Here is a 24702-nt window from a genome sequence, read left to right on the forward strand (position 1 = left end):
CTGGCTAATTTTTATTTATTTTTTCGTTGAGATAGAGTCTCACGATGTGGCCCACATTGGCCTTGAACTCCTAGGTTTAAGTAATCCTCCTGCCTCAAGCTCCTGAAGTGCTGGGATTACAGGCTTGAGCCACCAGGCTAAGCCCATATATATATTTTAATGTGTCTATAGTTTATTTCTGTATAGTATCCCATTATTAAAAAATATATACCCCATTTTGTTAATCCTTTCTATTATTGAAACACATTTGGATTTTTTCAATTTGGAGACTACCAATAATAATGCTGTTCTGACCATTCTTTTGCATGGTGAACATATGTAGGCATTTTTATTGGGTGTATACTTAAGAGTGGAATTGCTAAGTCATAGAATATGTGTATGTTCATCTTTAAGAGATACTACCAAAGAATTTGCAAGTGGTTGTATCAGTTTACACACAACAGTGTATGAGAGTTCCAGTTGCTCTACATCCTCACCAACACTTGATATTGTCTCTTGTTTTTATTTTAGCCACTACATGGTAGTATCATATTATGGTTTTAATTTGCATTTTCCTGATTAGTAACAACGTGGACACATTTCATATACTTGTTGGACATTTGGATGTGGAATGTCTTTTTGTGGAATGTCTAGTCAAATCTTTTGCCCAATTTTCCTGGCATATTGTCTGTCTTTTTTCTCATTTATTTATGGGAGTTAGTTGCATATCATAAATATGAGGCTTTTTCACATAAATCTGGCAAATATGTATTCCCATTCTGTTCTTGCCTTTTTACTCTCTTGAAGGTGTCTTTTAATGAAGTGATGTTACAATTTTAATAGGTCCCAATTTATCCTTTTTTTTCTTTATGGCCAGTACACTTTGTGTCCTACCTAAGAAATCCTTGCCTGCCTCAAAGTCATGAAAATATTCTCTGATATTATCTACTGTAAATATTGTTTTAAACTTTCACATTTAAATTTACAATCCACCTGGAATTGGTTTTTGTTTATAGTGTATGAGTTAGGAGTCAAGATTCATTTCTTTCCCATATGGAGAACCAGCCGACCTGGGCCACTTACTGAAAAGACTATGTTCTCCCTACTGTTCTGCACACCTCTTTCATCATACATAAAATGCCCAAATGTGTGGGTCTGAGTTGGGCTCTGTATTCTATTTCTCTTCATTTCTATCCTTGCACTAGTAGCCCAGACAGCCTTCATTACTATAGTTTTAAACTAAGTCCCAATATCTGGTAGTGTAAGTCCTCCACTTTCTAGTAGGGTGCTGAGAGTGGGGCAGGAAAGTCATTGGGTGGGGGGTTCAGAAATGTTCTCATTGAGGTGACATTTTTTGCTGTGACCAGAAAGACCAGAGGAAGCCAGCCCTGCCCAAGTATTTGTGTGATGGTTATTTTTATGTGTCAACTTGACTAGGCTAAGGGATGCCCAGATAGCTAAGAAAACATTTCTGGGTGTATCTGTGAGGCTATTTTCAGAAGAGATAAGCATGTGAATCAGTAGGCTGAATAATTTAAAAAATGACCTACATAATGTGAGTGGAGATCATCTAATCCTTTGAAGGCCCAAGTATAACAATAAGGTGAAAGAAGGGTGAATTCTCTCTCTCTCTCTCTCTCTGAACTGGGACATCCAACTTCTCCTGCTTTTGGGCATCGGAGATCCTAGTTCTCATGCCTTCTGACTGTGGAATTTACACCAGTGGCTCCCCAGGTTCCCAGGTCTTCAGACTCAGACTGAATTACATCACTACTTTTACTGGTTCTATTGCTTGACTATAACATAGTGTAGGACTTCACAGCCTCTGTAATCATAACAAATCTTCTCTTAGCTATCTGTATCTATATATCTATATCTATCTCTCTATTTATCGTATTGGTTCTGTTTCTCTGGAGAACCCTAACACACACAGATTTTGACACTAAGAATAGAGGAAAAGAATTTTAAGGATCAGTTTTCTGAACTGGTTTTGGGGTTTCTGAAAATGGCTCTAATCTGTTTAGATATAAAGATGCTAATGACTTTATTTCCAGTAGTAGAGAGAGCACTGATAGTCCATGTAGTGAACTATTTATAGAGATGTGCAAAATATCTGGATTGGGTACTTCTAATTAACTACTTATAAGAAGGAAAGAAGTAAGTAAGTCTGTGTATGATACTTCCAAACATTTTTTGAAAACTAAGAAATATAATAATGTCAGTTGATTGCTTTCACTACTGGATAAAGAGGTGAAAGAAAAGCTATTTGAGTCAAGTATTTGAATTCCAAGCTCAAGAGCTACATAAATGACTTAATTCAGAGTGTCTAGGTGCGCCCTGAGGGAGAGACTTATCTCCTGTAGTTGCACAACTGAAATTACTGAAAATCAGACATAGGATCTTATCCCAGCAATTGGATGAATTACAAGCCAGTTGAACTCCAAGCCTCCCAGGGTGTCCACTGTTAAAGTTCAGGCCTTCATTGGGAAACAGGGTTCTATACGTTGGGATGGGGATGTGAGAGAAAATTTTGATGAAGCTGGGGACATAGAGCTTCTAAATTTTGAAGTCTTCTTTGCCAATGGAAGAGGTATCCCCACTCCCAGAAAAAGGGGCTTTCCCACTCCCAACAGAAATAGCTTCCCACCCACAGTAGTATCAGCCATTCAACCTCTATCTGAGGGCATCAACCCTGCATTGTCTGAAGAAATAACAACATTATATGAGTTAATTACCATGAAAGATAATAATGATGATTCTTCTCAAGATCTACCCCCACCACCCCTCTCTAGACCTCTAACTAGACTCAAGTCCCAGCAGGCCCCTAAGGTTAGGTACAAAGTGTGACGCATGAGGAGGTACACTACACTCCAGAAGATCTGCTTGAGTTTACTAATTTATATAAGCAGGGATCCAGGGAACATGTGTGGGAATGGATATTAAAGGTATGGGATAATGGTGAAGGAGCATAAAGCTGAACCAGACTGAATTTATTAAATGGGCTCACTAAGCAGAGATTTTGCAGCTTGAGAAGTTAGAAAGAGCTCGGACAATTTGTTTGGTTAGTTTGCTGAGTCATGGATCAAAAGATGAGCAAATTGGAAAAGACTGATCTTTCTTGGTTTAAAGTAGAAGGGACTTAAAGGCTCAAGGATATTGGAATGTTAATGTGAATTTGTCATTTAAAACCCAATCACCCACACCGAAGGGTCCAGAAGACATGTTTTTCTCCAATACTTTGAGAAATACATTTGTGAGAGGAGCTCCAGTATCCTTAAAGAGCTCTGCAATTTCTCTTCTCTGTAGGCCAGACCTTACAGTGGAAACAGCAGTCACTCAACTGGAAAACCTAAATGCAAGGGGAGTATTTGGATTTTGGACTGGCAGGGGTCAAGTGGAGGCTCAACAGCCCAGACAAGGTGGGCTAAATTACCATAATGAATAGCTGAGTCAAAGAAACAATGAGAATTATCTGACTTGCACAGACCTATAATGTTGGCTACTCATTTACACCAGCAGCTTCCCAGGTTCTCAGGTCTTCAGACTCAGACTAAATTACTTCACTACTTTTCTGGGTTCTTTTGCTTGACTACAGCATATTGTAGGACTAGTTAATTACAGTGTTCTTAGAAGTGAAATAGGAAGTCTACTAAATTCTTATATGATCCATATAAGCAGAAAAATTCCAGGTCAAGTCACCAAAAGTCTAATTTGAATCTAAAAACAAAAAATCATGTCTCCTCAATCAATTCCAAGTTTTGGGCCTGTTTATACACTTGGAACCCTTTGAATGAAGGGGAAGTTGGGCCCCCTCAAGGAAGGACACAACTGAAAATTTAGACAGTACTGTTAATCTCTCAGCCTTCCACAAGGGACATACAGCTCTTTACCAAGGTAACTGTGTATTGAGGAAAAGGAAATAATCAGACATTTCAGGGGCTGCTGGACACTGGCTCCAAACTGACATTGATTTCAGAAACTGAAACATTCTTGTGGTATCTTGATCACCCTTCTTTGCCGTAAGATATCACACTAGTCTATTACGTTAATGACATTAGACTGATTGGACCTAATGAATGAGAAGTAGCAACTACTCTAGACTTATTGGTAAGACGTTTGCGTGTCAGAAAAGTGGGAAATAAATCTAACTATAATTCATAAGACTTCTACCTCAGTGAAATTTTTAGGGGTTGGGTGGTATGGGGTATGTCAACCTATCCCTTCTAAAGTGAAGGGAAAGATGTTGCATCTAGCACTTCCTACAACCAGAAAGAGACACAATGCCTGGTGGGGCTGTTTGGATTTTGGAGGCAACACATTCTTCATTTAGGTATGTTACTCTGGCCTTCCAAGTGGCCCAAAAAGCTGCTAGTTTTGAGTGGGTTAGAAAAATAGGAGAAGGTTCTGCAAAGGTCCAGGCAGCTGTCCAAGCTGGTCTGCCACTTGGTCTGCCACAAGAATCATTGATCCAGCAGATTTAATGGTACTTGAGGTGTTAGCAGCAGATAGGGATGCTGTTGAGAGCCTTTGACATCCTATAGGTAAATTGCAGCTCCTGTCTTTAGGATTTTGGAGAAAGGTACTAATCATCTACAGATAACTAATCTTCTTTTAAGAGATGGCTCTTGACCTGCTACTGGGACTTAGGAGAAACTGAATGCTTGATCATGCATGGGCCACCAAGTTACTACGTGCCCTGAGCTGCCCATCATGAACTTGGTGTTATCTGATCCATCAACCCATAAAGTTGCCATGCACAGCAACACTTCATCATCCAATGGAAGCGGTATACATATATATATATATATATGTGTATGTATGTGTGTGTGTGTGTGTGTGTGTGTGTATATATATATATGATTGAGCCTGAACAGGACCTGAAGGCACAAGTAAGTTACAAGAAGAAGTGGTCCAAATGCCTGTGGTTCCTACTCTTGTTACAACGCCTTCTCTCTCCCAGCCTATACCTTGTGGTCTCATGGGGAGTATCTAATGTGGAAGTGAACAATACAAAATGGAGTCACTTGTGTCAAAACTCTAACCAAAATGGTGTCAGGGAGGATCCATAAAGCAGAAGCCCTCATGCTTGCATTCTGAAATACCTGCATATCTCCTTCATACCTTGTTAACAGAATAACAGAATAGAACTTATCACAGAAATTTTCTCTGACCTGCAGTATTTCAGATAAGACACTTGGGCCGGGACATTTGCCTAGAAACAGCTATCTTCTCCCAGTGAACTAACACCAAGTCCTGAAATTAGTCACTGAAACCAATGAGTTTTGTTTTAGAGCAGTCTGCATGTACTTCTTGATGATCATATGATTTCAGTCTTTTAAAATTTATTAAGACTTTTAAAGGGCCTAACATATGGTTTATCCTGGAAATGGTTCCATATACACTTGAGAAGAATACATGTTCTTTTGTTATTGTATACAGTGTTTTGTATGTATTGATAGAACTTATTGATTTATGGTGTTGTTCAAGTCCTCCATTTCCTCATAAATCTTCTGTCTGGTTTTTATATCCATTGAAAGTGAGGTATTGGCTGGACACAGTGGCTCATGCCTGCAATCACAGCACTTTGGGAGGCCAAAGTGGGTCGATCACTTGAGGCCAGGAGTTCGAGACCAGCCCGGACAACATGGTGAAACCTCATCTTTACAAAAAAATACAAGAAAAAAGAAAAAATTAGCCAGGCATGGTGGCATAGGCCTGTAGTCCCAGATACTCAAGAGGTTGAGGTGGGAGGATTGCTTAAGCCCAGGAGGTGCAAGTTGTAGTGAGCTGAGATCATACCACTGTACTCCAGCTTGGGCAATGAAGTCAGATCCAGTCTCACAAAAAAAAAAAAAAAAAAAAAAAAAAAGAGAGAGAGAGAGAAAAAAGAAAGAAAATGAGGTCTTGAAGTCTCTAACTATTATTGTAAAACTGTCTATTTCTCCCTTCAATTTTGTCAATTTTGCTTCATATGTTTTGGAGTCTAACGTTATATATGCATATATGCATATGTTTATAATTGTTATATATTCCTGGTGGGTTAAACCCTTTTTCAATACATAATGCATTTCTTTATCTCCTTAACCCATTTTTTCTGAAAATCTTTTTGTTTTGATAATATCTAGCCACTCTGGCCCTTTTTCGGTTATGATTTGCATAGAATATCTTATTCCATCATTTTACTTTCAATCTTTTTTGTTTACAGATCTAGAATAAGTCTCTGGTAGACAGTATATAGATGGATTATGTTCTTTATCTTCTCTGCCAACCCCTGCTTTATAACTGGATGATTCTAATACATTTAAATTTAAAGTAATTACTGAGAAAGAAGGATACACTTCTGCTATTTATCGATTTGTTTTCTGTATGTCTCATATGTTATTTGTTCTTCAATTCATTCATTTCAGTCCTTTTGTGTTTAGTTGATTTTTTTATAGTGTACTATTTTGATTATCTTCATTTCCCATTTCTGCATGTTTTTAGTTATTTTCTTAGTTGTTACCTTGGGTATTAAAATTAACATCTTAAACTTATGACAACCTAGTTTGACTGATGCCAACTTAGTTTCAATTATAAACAAACCCTGCTCCCATACATTTTCATCCCTTCCCCTTTATAAAGTTACTGTCATAGATTGCATTTTTATACATTGTGTGCCCAATAACATAGATTTATCATAAGTGATTTATGCTTTTGCTTTTTTAGTCATAGAGGAAATAAAGGCACTCTAAATGAAACATACAATACTACTAGGTTTTCTATTTATTAATGAAGGTGCCTTTATCAGTGATCTTTATTTCTTCACATGGCTTTGAGGTACTATATACTTTTACTTCCGCATGAAGAACTCACTTAAAATATTTTTATGGCAGGTCTATTAGTGAAAAACTACCTTGACTTTTGTTTATCTGGAAATATCTGAATTTCTTCTTCTCTCAAAGGATACAATTTTCCAAATATAAAATTTTTGATTGACAGTTTTTTCTTTCATCAGTTAAAATATATCATCACATTACCTTCTGGCCTTCATGGTTTCTGATAAGATATCCACTGTTAATCTTATTGAGGATCATTCACTTGTGATGAGTCTTTTCCCCTTTGCATCTTTCCAGATTTTTTTCTTCATCTTTGATTTTCAACAACTTGGCTATAATGTGTTTCAGTGTATATCTCATTGAGTTTATCCAGCTTCATTAAGCTTCTTGGGTGTGTAGATTCATGTCTTTCATTTAATTTGGAAAGTTTTCAGCCATTAATTTTTTCAAATATTTTTCTTCTCATTTTTCTCTTTCTTCCCCTAATGGGACTCTTATAATGTGTATGTTGGTTCTTTTGATATGTCTCACAAGTTCCTCAGGTTGTGTTCATGCCTGTGACCTTGAAGGCTACCAGGGTCTTCAGACACCCTTGGTGTCTTGTCTGAGCCTGCCTGATGGTGGCATGGGAACAGGTAGTCCTGAAGCTCTACTACCTAAGATTGACACTGGGTTCTTTTAAATATTATGCTTCTGTTAATACATTCTGTGTCTACCTCATCTGATCCCTAGAAAGCAATGAGGCCTAGTGGTCCCAAATAAAGCTTCTTCATGTTGAGTGTCTTCATCTAGCATGATCTCCAAACTCCCAGGAAACTTCAAAGCTGGAAGGTATGCCTTGCCTTTTCCCCAACACAAATAAGAATGCCCTATGTCACATCCAGCTCCCATGTCGCTTCCTCTGGAAATTCTTCACTAACTTTTCACAGGCAGAATTAGCAGTTTTCTTTTCCAAGCCTCCATAGAACTTATACAAGCTGATGTTATTACATGCAGTGGGTTGGATCACAGAGCGCTGTTTACATATTAGCCTCCTCAATTCACTGCAAGGTTTCCAGTGGGTATTCACTCACTATTCATTCACACCATGATGCCAGGATTGATTTTGGTAAGTGAATTCATAGTCAAAAGATTTATTCATCTTGATCTCATTATTTTATTGATTCCAAGATCTGATTATGTTATAGGTATGTGGTTGGTGATAGTGAGCAAAACCTGAGAAGGCCTCTTTCTTTATGGAGCTGATATTTTAGTGAGAGGGTGAGCAGATATTAATCATATCATCACAGAGTGTTATATGACAAATAACAATAGCTAATATCTATTGAGAGTTTAGGATGTGTGAGACACTATCTTAAGAGTGTTTGCCTCTATTAACTCATTTTTTTCCTCAAAACAATTTTAGGTGTTAGGGGGTATTACTGTCTTTTTATAGATAAGAAAAGTGAATAAAGGCAAAGTAATTGGGCTGCTATCACACACCTACAAAGTGGTGGCATGGGAATCCCAACACTTTGAGTCTTGGTTTTCTCAGTTTCTAAAAAGCAGGATGATGAAGCTCGGTTAGAGATTAAACTAAAAAGAGACAATGCTGGCAAACACCTAGCAACAGGACTAGGTTTACATTAGGTGCTTAACAATAACAACTGAATTACAATTGCTCATGAGGGGAATGGGGATTCCCCTTTGCCCTGTTGGTGGGATCCTCATAATAACTGCAGAAGCTTCATAAGGAATTTTGAATGGACAGATTTTGTACAGGTCCTGGGCCAGGTTTTTGTGCTTCAGCATGAAATGTGGTTAAGTACTGGGCTTTGCACAGGACAAATGTCCTAGCCTCCTGGCACAACATTTGGCCCTTCTTGGGATGGTCCTGGCCAGCCCCTAGAGCTCTGTACCACGACATGTCACATGACTCACCCTCCTCAAACATGCTTGGGGCTTGCTTGCTCACACTTTACTCTTGTGATCCCCCACCTAGAATACCTGCCTACCCTGTCTTTGTATCTTCAGACAGGTGGCTTTTCCAAGTAATCCCACCCTTATTACAGAGAATCTGTGCATCTGCTTTATGACTAAGGCCCAAGTTAGCTCTGATCCATTCCTCATTCCAGTGGCAATGGGAGAGAAAGCCTGTGTGTGCCTGCTTGTCCAACAACATTGGGGCCAGGATCATGGATTTCCTTCTCTTGCACCCACCATAAAGCCTGGCAAGAAGGAAGCAATGAGGATACTGAAATCCACATTCTGTTCCAGAGAAAAATGGGATCTGATGGTTAAACTCTCCTGATGTACACATTTTACCACCTTCTCCATTGACATAAAATTCTGCTTTGTAGGTAAACTAAGTGCTTTTTAACAGGTAACTCTCCAAGGATGCCTACCCACAACGGATAGTGGAAGTCATTAATGGGCAAAGTTTGTTCAACAGATTTTTCTTTAGTTTTTTAATCTTTTTTGCCAAGGGAGTGAAATAGTCCTGAGACTTCATTCCTCAGCCCAGGTGGCCATCCCATGAGTGGCCAATATTGTCTGCCATCTGCATGGATGGTGCTGTGCCATCCCATTTCACTGCAGGGGACAGCTTCTGGTTAGATTGAGCCCTCTCTTGGTGGCAGATGTCCTAGCCTGGCTTTGGAGCAGATGATGGGGGCCAGCGTCAGCTCTCCAAGCATGCCATCAGAATTTGGGATTCCTGGGAACTGTGCCCTGATTTTAATTTTCTGTGTATGATGAGTCTTGGGTTGTTGATTAGGGTCTGCAACAGGAACCACCTTGTTCTGGACCTAGCTGAGACACGGGGACCTAGGATAGAATCACAGCAGACAGACTGAAGGAGTGAGGGGTCTCAGGGAGGGGAACTCCCTCTCCAAAGTGTTTGCAAGGGCTGCCTGGAATGTGTAAGATGTGGCAGAAGGAGCTGGACTGGGACTCCTGGGGACATGAGGGAGGTTGAAGGGATGTAAGTTGTCCTTTAGAATTGAGTATCTGCAGTGTTGGGAATAGCAATTAACACAGTCTGAGCCCTAGCGAGGCAGAGAGCCTCAGAGATCTTGTGGTAAGCAACAGGGCAGAATCATCAAAATGTAGCCTCATCTTAGAAGGCATCTGCCATGTAGCCTGGGATATGGGTTGGAGACACAAACAAATGGGATATGGAGGACTCCACTAGCAGAACTAGAGTTCATTTCCAGGAACAAGGCAGGAGGCCACCTAACAGGACAAGGACACAAGGCCTGAGTGGGTCCCATCGTCAGGTTGACTGGGAGCTAAGCCTCCTGGGCTTCCTAGTTCAAGGGCACCCAGGGCATGGAGTATAGAGAAAAGGAGCAGGAAAAATGGAACCTGGGGCACCTCAGGGATCCCGGGGAGCCTTGGGGTATTTACTTCCTGCTGTCTGAATCCAGCATAGGCTCAAACAGGAGCTGTTACCTGCCGATTGATTTAGGCACCAGTATTTGGTGGTCTGCTGCAGTTTCTTCTCCTTGTGATTTGCGATCAGGATGTGGCAAAAGCTGACGAGCACAGGGTTGGTGTGATAATGGTCCACATAGAGCATCCCAATCCACGCACTGAACCCTGAAATCCAGAGGCAGGTCAGTCCAGGCAGTACCTCCTGACGTGGCCCCATTTGTGCTTTTCATGATATAACTATGAGCCAGTTTGCTCTCCATTGGTGCCTGAGTCTTTTCTGAGAATCTAGAAAATGAGGTATAAAGATCTGCAAGACTCTTAGAGATCATATTCCAATCTGCCCATTTTATGGGGAACTCAAAGCTCAAAGGGTTAGGAGCTGCTGTGGCTAATCCCAAGCAAGCATCAGTACATTTATTGAATAGATGAGTGAATGAATGACTAGGCTCAAAATAAAATAAAAACTACTTTTGCTTCATCAGAAATGGCTTTGAATTTGGAGCATTTCAACTGAACAGAACATCTTCTGCACTGTTTCCAACTAACAACACTAATAATTCTGAGACATGTTCTTCCTAAAAATTTTCAGAGCTGTGCATTCATAAATTAACTTCTAAGTGTTCAGACAGAATTTGACTACCTTTGACTCCTCCTCCTCTATACCCCAAAGGTCTGCCAAATGGGCAGGAATGTAATAGCCTTGAATTCTCTTTTGACCAGGGTGCTGAATGTGTCTTTACTACTCAGCTGTATAGCCTCCGCTGGAAGATAAACTCTGAGCATAAATGAAAGGCATGAACTCCGGACCTCTGATACTTGTCTTCCCAGGCAGCTGCCACAGAGGTGCAAGACCAGCCCTCTCCAGAGAATGTGACCAGGTGGGTGCTGGTCACTTACCCATGTCTGCTCCCTCATAGCCATTCTGCATGATAGTCCTGTCGATGCGGGCAATCAGCCACGTGCCAAGGAGGCAACTGATGAGCAGCCTGGAAAGGCAGGCACCCAGGCCCAGTAGCACGTTGTAGAAGAAAAGGAAGTAGTTGAAGTTGTGGAACGCTTTCCTGCAAACAGAAGCCAGCCCAAGGCATCACCTTTCAGTAGAGCAAGGTGGCTGGGCAGGTGGGCTCTGGAGTCCCCCAGACCCAGGATCAAATCCTACAGGTTCAGGCTCAAAGCTTTGTGACCTCGTGTCTCAAAGGGGAGCTGACTTCCCTCACCTCACAGCACTGGCGTGAGGAATGGCTCAGGTACCGTGTGGGGGCCGCTGAGCACATTGAAGGATGAATGTCAGTGGGGACAGTCATTGTTTCATGTGATCCTTGGGGTTTGAGGCTTCCTGCATGGTAAGAAATTTCACGGGGCTGCAGCTGGGTCATTGATTATGGTAGAGGGTGGGGCTTCCCCACTGTCTGTTGCACCAGGGACTTATTCCCAGCTGCAGCTGTTCCAAAGTCTTCCAAAGGAAATTTCCCAAATGACCACTTGATCATGTGGTTTCCTGTTGTCTCTGGAATAAAGCCCAAACTTTGCATGCTGAGTTTTAGCCCCCTCACTGCCCCCCAGGGGTTTTCTGGTCTTGTCACTTTGTGTCCCCTTCCTGTCACTCACTAAGGCCACTGCATGGCAACCGTTTGTGATTCTCAATCTTCTAACACATCCTGCCCTTTTGTGGCTTCCTGCCTTTGTCCTTGTGGTGTTGGCTGCCAGCCACACCCTCTCCTCTTCTCTGCCTGTAGAAATCCTACCGTTCTGCTGACCTCAGCTCCAGAGACCCATCTGCAGTGGTGTTAACCACCCCTGCCTCTCCTCCTCCAGGTTTCTCTTGTATTCCTTTTGCACTCCCTGGCGTCCTCTGTCCTTGTTTATGTGTCTGTTGTCTGTTCCAGTGGACTGAGCTTCTCACAGGCAGATTGTGCTGGGATTATTTCTTTACCCTCATGCCCATGTTGTCCCCCCAATGAATGGATGGCTTTGAATGAATGAATTAGAAAGGATTTCCATGTGCCAAGCACTATTGTTCTAAGTTCATATTTTGACACATTTCATCCTCACAACACCTCTTTGAGGTATGCACAATTATTTGTAAATGGGGAAACTGAGGTTCATAGATGTTGAGTAAGATCCCACATGTCACATGGCTCCTAAGGGGTACAGCCAGGATCTGGACCCCGCCAGTCCAGCTCCAGAGCCCACCACTAACCCACTGTACCTCACCCTCTCAGAGAATGTGGGGCCCACCCAGGAACCTGGCATGGGGGACAGGGAAGAACCCAGAGATGGCTGAAGCCAAAGGCCTACAATTCTCTCATTCCCTCCTTCACCGTCACCTGTTGTTGAGAGCCAGGGGCTTCTGCTTGTCAGCTGTGCCCAGTTTTGGCTGTAGGAAGAAGCTGGCAGCAATCCACATCTGCAGGATCATGAGACCCACGACGATGGATATGGTGAGGCTGAAACACAAGGTGGGGCCATCCTGAGGCAGCCTTTTCCTTTCTGCTAGATCCTTCTCTGATGCCCAGTGAGAGAGACGAGACAGGTTGACCACCCGGCAGAACAATGATAATGTGAATTCCATGCTTTACGCTTACAAGGCATTCCCATGCTCACTATGCAGAGAAAATCGAGGCTCACAAAGGGGAGGTGACCTTCCCAAGACCACATGGTCAGGTCTTCTAGCTCCAGACCACAGACCATTACTCCAGGATTTCACGGATGTCCCTTTCACCAGGGGTGGCAGCTAGGTGAGCAGTTTAACAGGTTGGGAATTAAAAAATGGAATGGGGTTCTTGGAAGTTCCTGAGAATACCACAAGAGAGTGGACAGGACAGGCTCTGCCTCCAACTCACAGGTGGCAAGTATGGAATCAAGAAGCTCAGAGCAGGGAGGGGCCCCAGAGAGCACTGCATGCTGTGTTGACATCCCCTGAGTGGCAATGAAAGGTAGTGGCTAAAAGGAGGCTTTGGTTTCAGATTGCCCAGCTCCCAATCCTGAGTCCTCCCCCTGCTTGGAGGAAATGCTCAGTCTCTCTGTGCCTCTGTTCCCTGGTCTGCAAAATGGAAGGTAACACAAGCACCAAATTCATAGGCTGTTATGAGAAAAGATGCATACTAAATGCTCAATGAAGCCAACATTCACTTTGTCTTCCAGATGTGTAAGCTGAGAGGCAGAGAAGTGGAGTAACTTACCCCAGGTCACACAGCAGATCCAAAAGCTTTGCCAGGATTTCCTGCCTCCTTCCATCATACTGTCTTGCCTCTCATTTTACCTTCCTAAACCTCAATTTTCCCAGCTGGAAAATGGACGTACATGTATTCCCCCAACACACACACACGGTTGTGATGGTGTTACGGAATGGTGTGAGAGGCAGTCTTTTGTGAATGCTGTTTCCTCTCCCCATAAGTTGCTATGATGGGCCATCTCTGGGTCAGAGCCAAGACCATGGGTCCACATAGCAGCTGGTGGGCACACCAGCTCTCAGAACACGGCAATGACAGGATACCCGCCCAGCACTTACATCCCGATGCCCAGCCCTTGCAGCATCTCCAGGCCCTGGTTGTGAACGATGGGCAGCACCAGGCCGTACATGATTGCCATGCCACATAGGCTCTGCACCACGTGAATGATGAGGTAGCCTAGGAATGAAGGGAGCCGGTGGTAACTCAAGGTCCTTTGTGAGCCACCCCCTATACCCCTCCTTGCAGGCCACCCTCTACCCTTCTCCTGCCAGACACCCTGGCACGCTTGCTTATCTGTTTCTTCTGCCTGGCAAGGCCTCACCTTCCTTCCTGTTCACTTCCTACTCTACCTGCTAGGTGCAGTTCAAGTGTCAACTCCCCTAGAAGGCATCTGAGCCCTGCCCTGGGGCTGGATAGTCATTTTCTCCTCTGGGTCACCACCACCCTTAGCATATGTGCTCCCTGGGTTCAGGACGAGTGGTGAGGAGGACCTCGAGACTATGTTTCTCCTTCTGTCCTGAAGGTCCCTCAAGGGCAGAGGCTAGGGCTGCTTCTGACCACCTCTCTCCTCCCCACTCACGGCCAGGACTCCCTAGGTGATGAAGGCATGTGTGTTGAATTGGATGGGTCACATATCGGCACTTACCCCATAGAACATAGGCTATTTGCCAGCCAGAGTACCTTGCAATGGCCACCTGAGGTTCAAAGGAAAAAAGAGGTCTCAGAGCAGGAAGAAAACTTCATTACCTCTGCCACATGTGCCCAGCATCCCTTTCTCATTGGAAGTTCACCCACCAACCCAGTGAGGTGGGTGTCACGCTCACCCTCAGGTTTTGGCATATGGCTTAGTCTCAGATCAGAGAGAGACCTTGGCAGACTCACCACGCTCGCTGAGGAGGCCGGGTTATGGAACTTCAAAGGAAGAAAATGTTTATCTCCTGCCCATAGCCTCTTTATGTGCTTTCTGGAAAAGATGTAGGACATTAAGTAGTGCCCATAACTGATGGTTCTTTGTGCATAATTAGAGTCCCATAGATAGCACAGGAAGGCCTACAGGGCTGATAGTAGGCACCCTAGCCTCCCTGTACTGACTGCAGCTCACCGGGTAGCCCCAAGTTGCCTTAAAAGTCTTGATCTTTAGTCTAGATTATATTTTATAAAAATAATGTATATTTATTGAGTCATAATGGTGACTGAATCTGATAGATGAGATTATGTGTGGCTTGTTTCTTTTTTCTTTCTTTCTTTCTTCTCTTCTTCTTCTTCTTCTTCTTTTTTTTTTTTTTTTTTTTTTTTTTGACAGGGTTTCACTCTGTCACCTAGGCTGGAGTACAGTGGCACCATTTTGGCTCACTGCAACCTCTGCATCCTGGGCTCAAGCAATCCTCCCACCTCAGCCTCCCAAGTAGTTGGGACTATAGGAACACGCCACCATGCCCAGCTAATTTTTTTTATTTTAACTTTTTGTAGACACAGGGTCTCACTATACTGCCCAGGCTGGTCTCAAACTCCTGGACTCAAGCCATCCCCCTGCCTAGGCCTCTCAATGTGGTAGGATTACAGGTGTGAGCCACTGCACCTGGCCTATTTTTCTTTCTATATTTTCTTATTTTTCTATGATGAATATATATTACCTATGTAGTAAGATTTAAAAACAGTTGAAAACATAACCAGGTGTGGTGGCATGTGCCTGTAGTCCCAGCTACTCAGGAGGCTGAGGCAGGAGAATTACTTAAACCTGGGGGGCAGAGGTTGCAGTGAGCCAAGATCGCGCCACTGCACTCCAGCCTGGGCGACAGACCAAGACTCTGTCAAATAAATAAAGTTGAAAACAGAAAACCAATTTCATTGATTGCCTAACCTTATAACAATGTAAAGGAAAATGACAAAGGGAAAACAACCCCCCACAAGTCACAGCTTCATCTTTCAGTGTTCTAGTCCAGTCCTTGGCCCCGTGCATAAAGGTGAGGTTGATAGCATTATGTTCATAGTCTACACTCATATTTGTGTCCCGGCTTTTTTACTTCACATTCTATCTCCAGCAGTTTTCAGCCTGTTTTGTACTTTTCATGACCACTAAATTGGAAAGACTTGGAACAAATACAGAATGCAAAATCTCAATAATAATTTTTGTATATATTACATGTTGAAATGATAATATTTGAGATATATTGGGTTAAATAAAACATTATTAAGATGAATGTAACCTGTCTATTTTTACTTTTTAAACAGAGGCTACTAGAACTTTCAAAATTGAACATGTGAATTTCATTTTGTTTCTGTTTGGCAGCATGGAGTTGAGTGTGGTACCACCAATACATACAACACACACAGAGCACACACTCATATTTGCATTGTGCATGGAAAATTTCTGAAAGTGTGCACAGAAAACAGTTAACAGTGGTTAGCTTGGGGCAAACAATTCGGGGTTTGAGTAGGAGGAAGACTTACTTTACACTAAACATTTTTTGTAATTTTTTTAAAGCACCTATATGTAGGCTGGAATAATAAAAACTAAAATGCTGGCACAATGCTACTGCTCTGCAGTTTGTAGTGTGATTCTCATCCTTGGTGTCCTCTGCCCCATGGTTCAGATAAGGAAGCAGGACAGGGATCATCACTCTTGGGTGACAGGTGGGGGCAGGGGCAGCCTGGACGGGAATGCAGGCCTCCTCTCCCTGTGCCCTCGGCTGTACATCCATGTCCCTGCAGTTCCCTTTGCATCATGCTTGTCCCTGGTTGTGCTCAAATGTCTCAGTGAATATCTCCCAGCCACATGCAGACTAATGAGGGAAGGAGCAGACATGCGCCCACATCAGGCAGGGCAGAGGGAGTAGCAGTATCCAGACCATCTGTGGGGTCCATTGAGTAGAAAGTAGAGACAGGGAGCAAGGCAGGGCTGGTGGAGAGCTGGGACCCTTCCTGCCAGGAGAGTCTTCTTGTGGGTGTCCTCTGCAAGAGACTCACCCTTTGGGCAGGCAGATGAGGAGGATGTAAAGGCAGGGTGCTCTTCAGAGCTGGAAATTGGCCTGGGCTTCCTGTAAGACTGTGTGTGTGTGTGTGTGTGCGCGCGCGCGCGTGCGTGCGTGGTGTGTGTGTGTGTGCGTGAGAGAGAGAGAGAGAGAGATGACCAGCAGGTACCTAAAACCCAACTGATATCTGCTTGCAAATGCTCACAACATGTTTAAAGCTATTCCCTCTTCCTATACTGCTTTTCTTGAGATTGATGCCCCTTGTCCCCTTGATTCAATATTCATTGATGTTCCCTTGAGCCAGATTCACCTGCTGGGGACCCAGTGTTACTAGCCCTGTAGAGCAAGGCAGGTCTGATACCCAGTAGAGGTGTCTGAGTGTAAAAGAAATAACAAGGTCTCTGGGGTCAGAAAGACTTTTGCTAATTGCTTGGGCAAGTTATTTAATTTTGTTAATTTCCAGCTTTCTCAACTGTAAAAATAGGGATGAAAGGACTATCCCTCAGAGTTGTTGTGAAATTCAAGTAAAGACTCTAAGCATAATGTTAGCTCAATGTAGAAGTTCAAATCAATAATGCTTTTCTTCTTCCTACCAAAAAATGTGGTTAGCCCTGGATCTTGCATTCACTTCCTAGGCCCACTGAAGGCACTATTGGAGATTCTGAGGAAAGCTTGTCATACATATTTCCGGTGAAAGACACACAAATGACTCTGAGAGTGCTTTTACCTGTAACAGACCAAAATGTGGAACAGATAGCTCACACACGTGAGAGAGGCAGGCAAAATGGTCGCCACCCAGACTCCTGAAATATGAAAAGTGATATGAGAATCCTTGAAAAATAAACATGAAATAAAAATGCAGAATCCTGCACCAGAAAATTCTAAGCAAATCAAGTAGACTTTAACACATTTCTTGTGTAAGTAAACTTTTACTCATTTTCTGTTTTATTTTAGTTGCACACACCCTTAGTATACTTCCTGCATACTCCTCTCATTTTGTACTAGTATTTTCACTCTACAGTGAATAAAGGAAGAGAAGCTGTGGAGTATTTCCCATATATCCTACATAGCCTCTGTCCATGAAAAACATATTTGACCTCTAATTGATTGCCACTTTTTTGGGAGGGGTGTTGGTTATACCTCAACCAGGTACAAAGATAGCTGGGATCAAGATGTCTTGGCTATTCACTCACCCACCCTTCAGCAAGTTTTGATATTGACAATCTAATTTGCTTTTAGAGAGACTGTGTAAGTTCATAAAAGAGGGATGTAGAAACAGGGAAGTAGGATGATTTGTTGGTTTAAAAACTTCTGTAGAAGTTGATTATCAATAGGTGCAAAAAAAGTATTTGACAAAATCCAACATCTCTTTACAATTAAAAACATTCAACATCTGGTGTTCTGTTGCACAGTACAGAAACTACAGTTAACAATAATGTGTTGTATATTTCAAAATACGTAGAAGACAGGATTTTGAATGTTCTCACCATAAATAAATGATAAATGTTTGAGGGGATGGGTTTACTGATTTAATCATTAGTCAATGTATATAGGTATCTAAACATCACATTGTAGCTAATAAATATGTACAATTTTTATGTGTCAATTAAAAACAAAGCAAAACAAAAAAAAAAAACCACTCAACTTATTAGGAATACAAAATAACTTCCTTAGCCGATAAAGAGCACTGCTAAAAACCCACAGCTAACATCACACTTAGTGGTAAAAGACTGAATGCTTTCCCCCTAACCTCAAGAACAACAACAACAAAAATATCTACTCTCACCAATTCTAGCCAAAATTGTACTAGAGGTTCAAGCCAGTGCAATTAGGCAAGAAAAAGAAAATAAAATGCATCCAGATTGGAAAGGAAAAAATAAAACTCTATTCACAAATGCATGATCTCATATATAGAAAAACTAGGAAATACATAAAAAAAGCATTAGAACTAATAAATGAGTACAGTAAGGTTTACAGGGCACAAGAGAAATACATAAAAGTCAATTGTATTTCTATACACAAGCAACAAACAATCTGAAAATGAAATAAGAAAATGATTGCATTTACAATAGTATCAAAAATAATAAAATAATATTAAAATTAGCAAAAGAATGTACAACTTGTACACTGAAAACCACAAAAGATTTTGAAAAAATTTAAAGAAGACATAAAATACTGGGAAGACTTCCCACGTTCACATATAGGATATTCATTGTTAACATAGCAATACTACCCAAATGGATCTATAGATTCAACTCAATCCTTATCATAATTCAAATGCCATCTTAGCATTAATTGACAAGCTAATCCTAATATTCATATAAAATTGAAGGAACCAAGAACAGGCAATAAAATTCTGAAAAAGAAAAAGAAAATTATAGGACTTTCTGTTTCTAATTTCAAACTTACTACAAAGTTATAGTAATGAAGGCACAATGATACTGACATAAGGACAGACAAATAGATCAATGGAATAGAATTGAGAATCCAAAATAAACCCTCATACTTATGGTCAATTTATTATCAACACAGATGACAAGACAATTCAATGGGGCAAAAAATGAGTTTTTTGACAAATGGTGCTGGAACAACTTGATATTCACATGCAAAACAATGAAATTAGACTCTTACCTCACACCATACATAAAAATGAGCTCAAAATGGATCAAAGGCCTACATGTAAGAGCTAAAACTAAAAAAGTCTTAGAAGAAAATATGAGAAAAATCCCCGTGACCTTGGGCTAGGCAATGGTTTCTTAGATATGACACCGAAAGCACAAGTGATATAAGAAAAAACAGATATGTTTGGCTTCATCAAAATTGGAAACATTTGTGTTTCAAAAGATATCATCAAAAAAAGTGAAAAAGTAACATACAAAATGGGAGAAAACATTTTCAAATCACGTATCTCATAAGGGATTTGTATACAAACTATATAAGCACACTTACAGCTCAATAAATAAACAGACAAATAATCCAATGTTTACATGATCAAAGAATCTGAACAGACATTTCTCAAAAGAACATATACAAATGGGCAGTACATGTAAAAGTACATGTAAAGATACCAGACACTATTAGCCGCTAAAGAAATGAAAATAAAAACAATAGTGAGATTCCACTGCATCTCCACTAGATGGCTATAAACAAAAAGATGGATAATAATAAGTGTTGACAAGGATGTGGAGAAATTGGAATTTCCACAATGCTAGTGAGACTAAACAGCCATGCAGCTACTTTTGAAAACAGTCTAACAGTTCTCCAAAAGGGTAAACATAGAGTTGTCATATGTTCCTAGACATATACCCAAAATATGTAAAAAATATATATATAATGCTTGTACATGAATGTTCCTAGCAGTATTATTTGTAATAGCCAAAAAGTTACAGCAACCCAAATTTTTATCAACTGATGAATGGATAAATAAAATGTGGTATATTCATAAAATGGAAGAGTAACTGACAATAAAAAGGAATGAAAAATAATTTAAAAATTTGGACACATGCTATGATATGGATGAACCTTGTAAACACTGTGCTATGTGAAAGAAGCCTGTCACAAAGGGTGATGTATTGTAAATAGGAGGAATAAGTTCAAGAGATCTATTGTACAACATGGTGACTGTAGTTCATAATGATATATTCTACAAAAATGATGAATTAATGTTAAGTATTCCATCACAAAAATGGTAACTATTTGAGTTAATGTATTTGTCAATGAGCTAGATTTAACCATTTCAAAATGATATATACTTCAAAACATTATGTTGTACAGAATAAATACATACAATTTTATGTCAGTTTAAAAAATAAATAAATTTGAAAAAGAGATGACATTATCATATTATTCCATTTCTACGATAGATCTGGAATAGGCAAATCCATAAGGATATAAAATAGATTCGTAGTTGTTTAGGACAGGAAAGGTTAGAGGGAAATGGGTCATGATGCTTTGGGGAGGTGACGAAAAATGTTCTAAATGGTTGCACAATCTTGAGAAAATACTAAAAACCATTGAATGGTACACTTAAGTGGATGAATGTATGGAATGTGGATTATGTCTCCATAAAGGTGTTTCAAGGCCAGGTGCAGTAGCTCACATCTGTAATTCTAGCACTCTGGGAGGCCAAAGTGGGAGGACTGCTGGATTGCAGGAGTTTGAGACCAGCCTGGGCAACATAGCAAGACCCTGTCTCTATAAAAAAAAAAATCAGCAAATTAACTGGGTGTGGTGGCATGTGCTTGTGGTCCCAGCCACTTGGCAAGCAGAGTGGGAGGATTGCCCGAGCCTGGGAGGTTGAGGCTGCAGTGAGCCATAATCATGAGTCTAAGCCTGAATGACACAGTGATACCCTCTCTGGGGAAAAAAAAAAAAAAAGTTTCTTAAAAAGAAAGAAAATGAAAGCAGATTTCCTTTCCTTTCAAGTTCCAAATGTGTTCTTGTCCTTGTCCCAGGATCACTAGGACTAGGCAATTGCTATATTCCAAATCTTAACCAATCCCAAAACTGCCATAAATCCCACCCCAGAGGATGCAGAGGAAAACGTGTTTGGAGGGGAAGGATGAGACGAGTCTGGCTACAAGAAGGGTGAGTGTAGAGTTGCTCCAGCTAACAGCACGAACACCTTATGCATTTAATTTAATGCCTTTATCTTCCCAGACAAAGGTGAAGTATGGTCAGCTTGAAAGTTTCTCTTGGCAAGTGGGTAGCTGTTTTAAAGCTGGAAGACACCAGGATAAAGAAAAATTTAATGTTTTGATTGTCAAAATGTCTATATGTGTGATAAATACATCAAAACATGAGTGAACATGGTGATATATTCACCATAAAGCACAGAGACCAAGAAAGTGAGGTTTCCTTTAAATTTTTTTCTGAAAACAGAGACGAAAATGTGTATTTCTAAAAGTAAGATTTAGAATGGGTATCACTGAAATTAAAGATTAGAATATACTCTCTCAGTGTTACACTCAGGGAATCATTATGTTGAACATAAATCTCCACTGAAGATGAATAAAATTGTTGAAGGGCAATAGGAAACTATGGTACTGTGGAAGGGGCAGTATCTGTTCAGTGCTCAAGTAAAAGGTAACTTTCCATGACACAAATATGTGATTTTACAGATGAGGAAACTGGGGCCAAGAGAGGGGTCCTGACTTGTCTTATGACACAGAGTGAATGTATCCAGGCATCTTGTCTAGGGTCCTTTCTCATCTAGGAGTAATGAACAATTCTCATCCCTCCACAGGCAATAGACATATCACTGGAATATGTCATTTTCAAAGAAAGTTTCCATTTTAAGACAAAATGCCTTTCTTACTGCCTAGGGCAAAGGACCTGAACAGACACTTCTCAAAAGAAGACATACCAATGGCCAACAGGTATATGAAAAAATGTTCATCATCACTAATTATCAGGGAAATACAAATCAAAACCGCGATGAGGTACCATCTTATACTTGTGAGAATGGATACTATCAAAAAGACAAGAGATAAGTGTTGGCAAGGATGTGGAGAAAAAGGAACTCTAGGATACTGTTAGTGTGAATGTAAATTAGTACAACCTTTTGTAAAATAGTATGGAGGTTCCTCAAAAAATTAAAAATACAATTACCATATGATCCATCAATCTCACTACTGGGTATATATCCAAAGGAAATGAAATCAGTATATTGAAGAGATATCTGCACTACCATTTTCATTGCAGCACTGTTCACAATAGCCAACAGATGGAATCAACCTAAGTGACCAACAACAGATGAATGAATAGAGAAAATGTATTATACATTATATACAATGGAATACCACTGAGCCTTTAAAAACAAGGAAATCCTGCCATTTGTGACAACATGGATGAACCTGGAAAACATCACATTAAGTGAAATAAGTCAGGCACAGAAAGACAAATACTGCATGATCTCACTTATGTGTGAAATGTAAAAGAGGTGAACTCATGAAAGCAGAGTAGAATGGTGGTTATCAGGGGCAAGCAGGGGTGTGTGTAGAGGGGTGGGACTGGGGAGATGTGGATCAAAGGATACAAAACTTTAGTTAGACGAGATTAAGTTAGAGATCTATTTTTAAAGTGACTTCCAAGTAAAATTTGAAAGACATAAATACACATTTCACAAAGAAAAGTCATTGTTTGGTGTTCTATTTTTTTCCAAATGGAAAATACAGAAACACTTTAGTACTTGCCATTGGCATTGAGACAAAATGGGCAATTTAAGATGAGAAATTTTTCAGGGCATGTTCATTTCAGCTCCAGCTTCATTAAAGAAAGGACTGTGTCTTGACCCCTTTGTCTTTCTAGTCAATCCAGGGAGGTAAATCAGCTCTAACACATTTTTCTCCAAGTGTGGTCATCTCAGCCGGGTATATCAATGCTAGCAGCCACAAATACTACATGTGTCCACCTGCCATCAGTTACAAGCCCCTCGCTCAGTTTCCCTCACAGGTGTGAGAACAGGTGGCTTATGGTTTTACCTTTGGTGACGCTGATCAGCTCTTTCACCTGCAGGATGACTGGGGTCAGGACCCCTGAATGGTTTGTGAAGGTGATGTAGCTCTCCAGCTTGTTTTCAAACACGTCCAACTCATCTCTCACATACACAAACACGCAGAACTCGATGACAATGAACTGGGGACACAGAGCAAAGGTTTTCAGGTCTCACATGAGTCCAACTCAGCATGGGAATAACATATGGTTTTCCCCTTGGGGTCAAGGCCAGTGTCTTCCAGCCATTCAAAACTCTACTGAAAATGATTCTAGACACTGGCTATTCTAAGATGAATGGCATTTTGAGTTCTTGGGAGACAGGAATCACTTCATGGTCTGTTCTTTACCCTCCAGAAAACAAGACAAAGGGCCCACAAGGGCTCAAGAAACTCTACAAACATTCATGGAACCAGTGAAAAAAGAATGACTAACTTTGAGTAAGGTGTGATCTGGGGGACAATTGCAGCCCTATCTCACACTGATCCCCTTCACTTATCTTTGCAGGAGCTACACTGGAGAAATGTACAAATGTTTCTTGTACAAATGTCATGGTTGCCCAACATCTTATCATCCTGTTGTCATGCCATTGTTTTTGTAGTTCCTGCTGCCAGTTCACTCCACAAACCCAATCGTGTTTATCTCTGAAAGTTGAGTTCATACACTATCATGTTCATGCAACTGCTCGATCTTGAATGGTTTGCTAAACTTCCAGAGCATTTCACTTTATCCTTTCTCTCTCTTAAGATGGCAGGTCCCTCATACCATGTCTTATCTCCTTCTCATAGACCATGAGCTTCTCCCAGCCCAGGACTGAGCTGAATCAGCTCTCTGTCCTCTTCCAACTCTTAGTCCAGTGCTTGGCATAGAGTAGATATTCCATAAATACTTAAAAAACAATGCAATTCCAAATTTGTTATTCATTGTCACACACAACTGTAGTTGTCCCTTAAAATCCATTCTCCCTTCTTTGGGCACAGAGCTAGACTACATTTCCCAGCCTCCCTTATATTGGGTATGGCTACATGACTAGGTTCTTGCCAATGGAAGAGGAGTGGAAGGAATATATGATACTTCCACACCTAGTCCATTGAAACCCTCCACAAGCACCTCTCCTTCCTTTGCCCCCTTCTGTTGACTATGTGCAGATTGTGATGAGGTCCTCTAGGATGGTGAAGGCACATGATGGAAGAATTCTGGGTTCCTGAATGACCGCACAGAGGACTACAGCTTCCCCTACCTGAACACACAACTCACCACTGTTGTGGAGGTAAAAAATATATACTGTTAAGTCACAGGAATTTAGGAGGTTATCTGGTACTTCAGCATAACCTACCTAATACACTCACCTAAAAACTTAATCACAGGATTTACTTCAATAGGTATTCTCCTACTACATTTAAAATGAACAGGAGACAATTTAGCCTTGCCATTTTTATGCATCCATTTTGACCCTACTTTTGACTTAGCCAGTTTATCTTAGATAACTTTGACCACATAAAATGTTTTGATTCTATGCTTAATAAAACATTGAAGTCAGAATTATGCCAACACTAAAATGTCTTGTTGAGAAAGCAA

The 24702-nt window shown here is 40.9% G+C and overlaps 1 protein-coding gene across 3 annotated transcripts in view; it reads right to left on the reverse strand.

Annotated features, from left to right (window-relative positions):
* The window catches only part of LOC126938037 (stimulated by retinoic acid gene 6 protein-like), a 69482-nt gene that overhangs the window by 2485 nt on the left and 42295 nt on the right, over positions 1-24702 (reverse strand). For 2 of the 3 annotated variants that reach the window (XM_050762110.1, XM_050762108.1), the window contains exons 11-19: positions 23115-23268; positions 17360-17435; positions 14543-14624; positions 14307-14355; positions 13720-13837; positions 12536-12655; positions 11106-11269; positions 10227-10373; positions 6712-9599 (exon numbers count right to left, since the gene is read on the reverse strand). In XM_050762110.1, the coding sequence (XP_050618067.1) occupies positions 9454-9599; positions 10227-10373; positions 11106-11269; positions 12536-12655; positions 13720-13837; positions 14307-14355; positions 14543-14624; positions 17360-17435; positions 23115-23268 (1056 nt within the window). In that variant the 3' untranslated portion in view covers positions 6712-9453. Of the gene's footprint in view, positions 1-6711; positions 9600-10226; positions 10374-11105; positions 11270-12535; positions 12656-13719; positions 13838-14306; positions 14356-14542; positions 14625-17359; positions 17436-23114; positions 23269-24702 lie in introns of those variants that run through there. The other variant, XM_050762109.1, reaches the window with a different exon arrangement.

This window comes from Macaca thibetana, chromosome 15 (genome assembly GCF_024542745.1).
Source record: "Macaca thibetana thibetana isolate TM-01 chromosome 15, ASM2454274v1, whole genome shotgun sequence".
Classification (NCBI taxonomy): Eukaryota; Metazoa; Chordata; class Mammalia; order Primates; family Cercopithecidae; genus Macaca; species Macaca thibetana.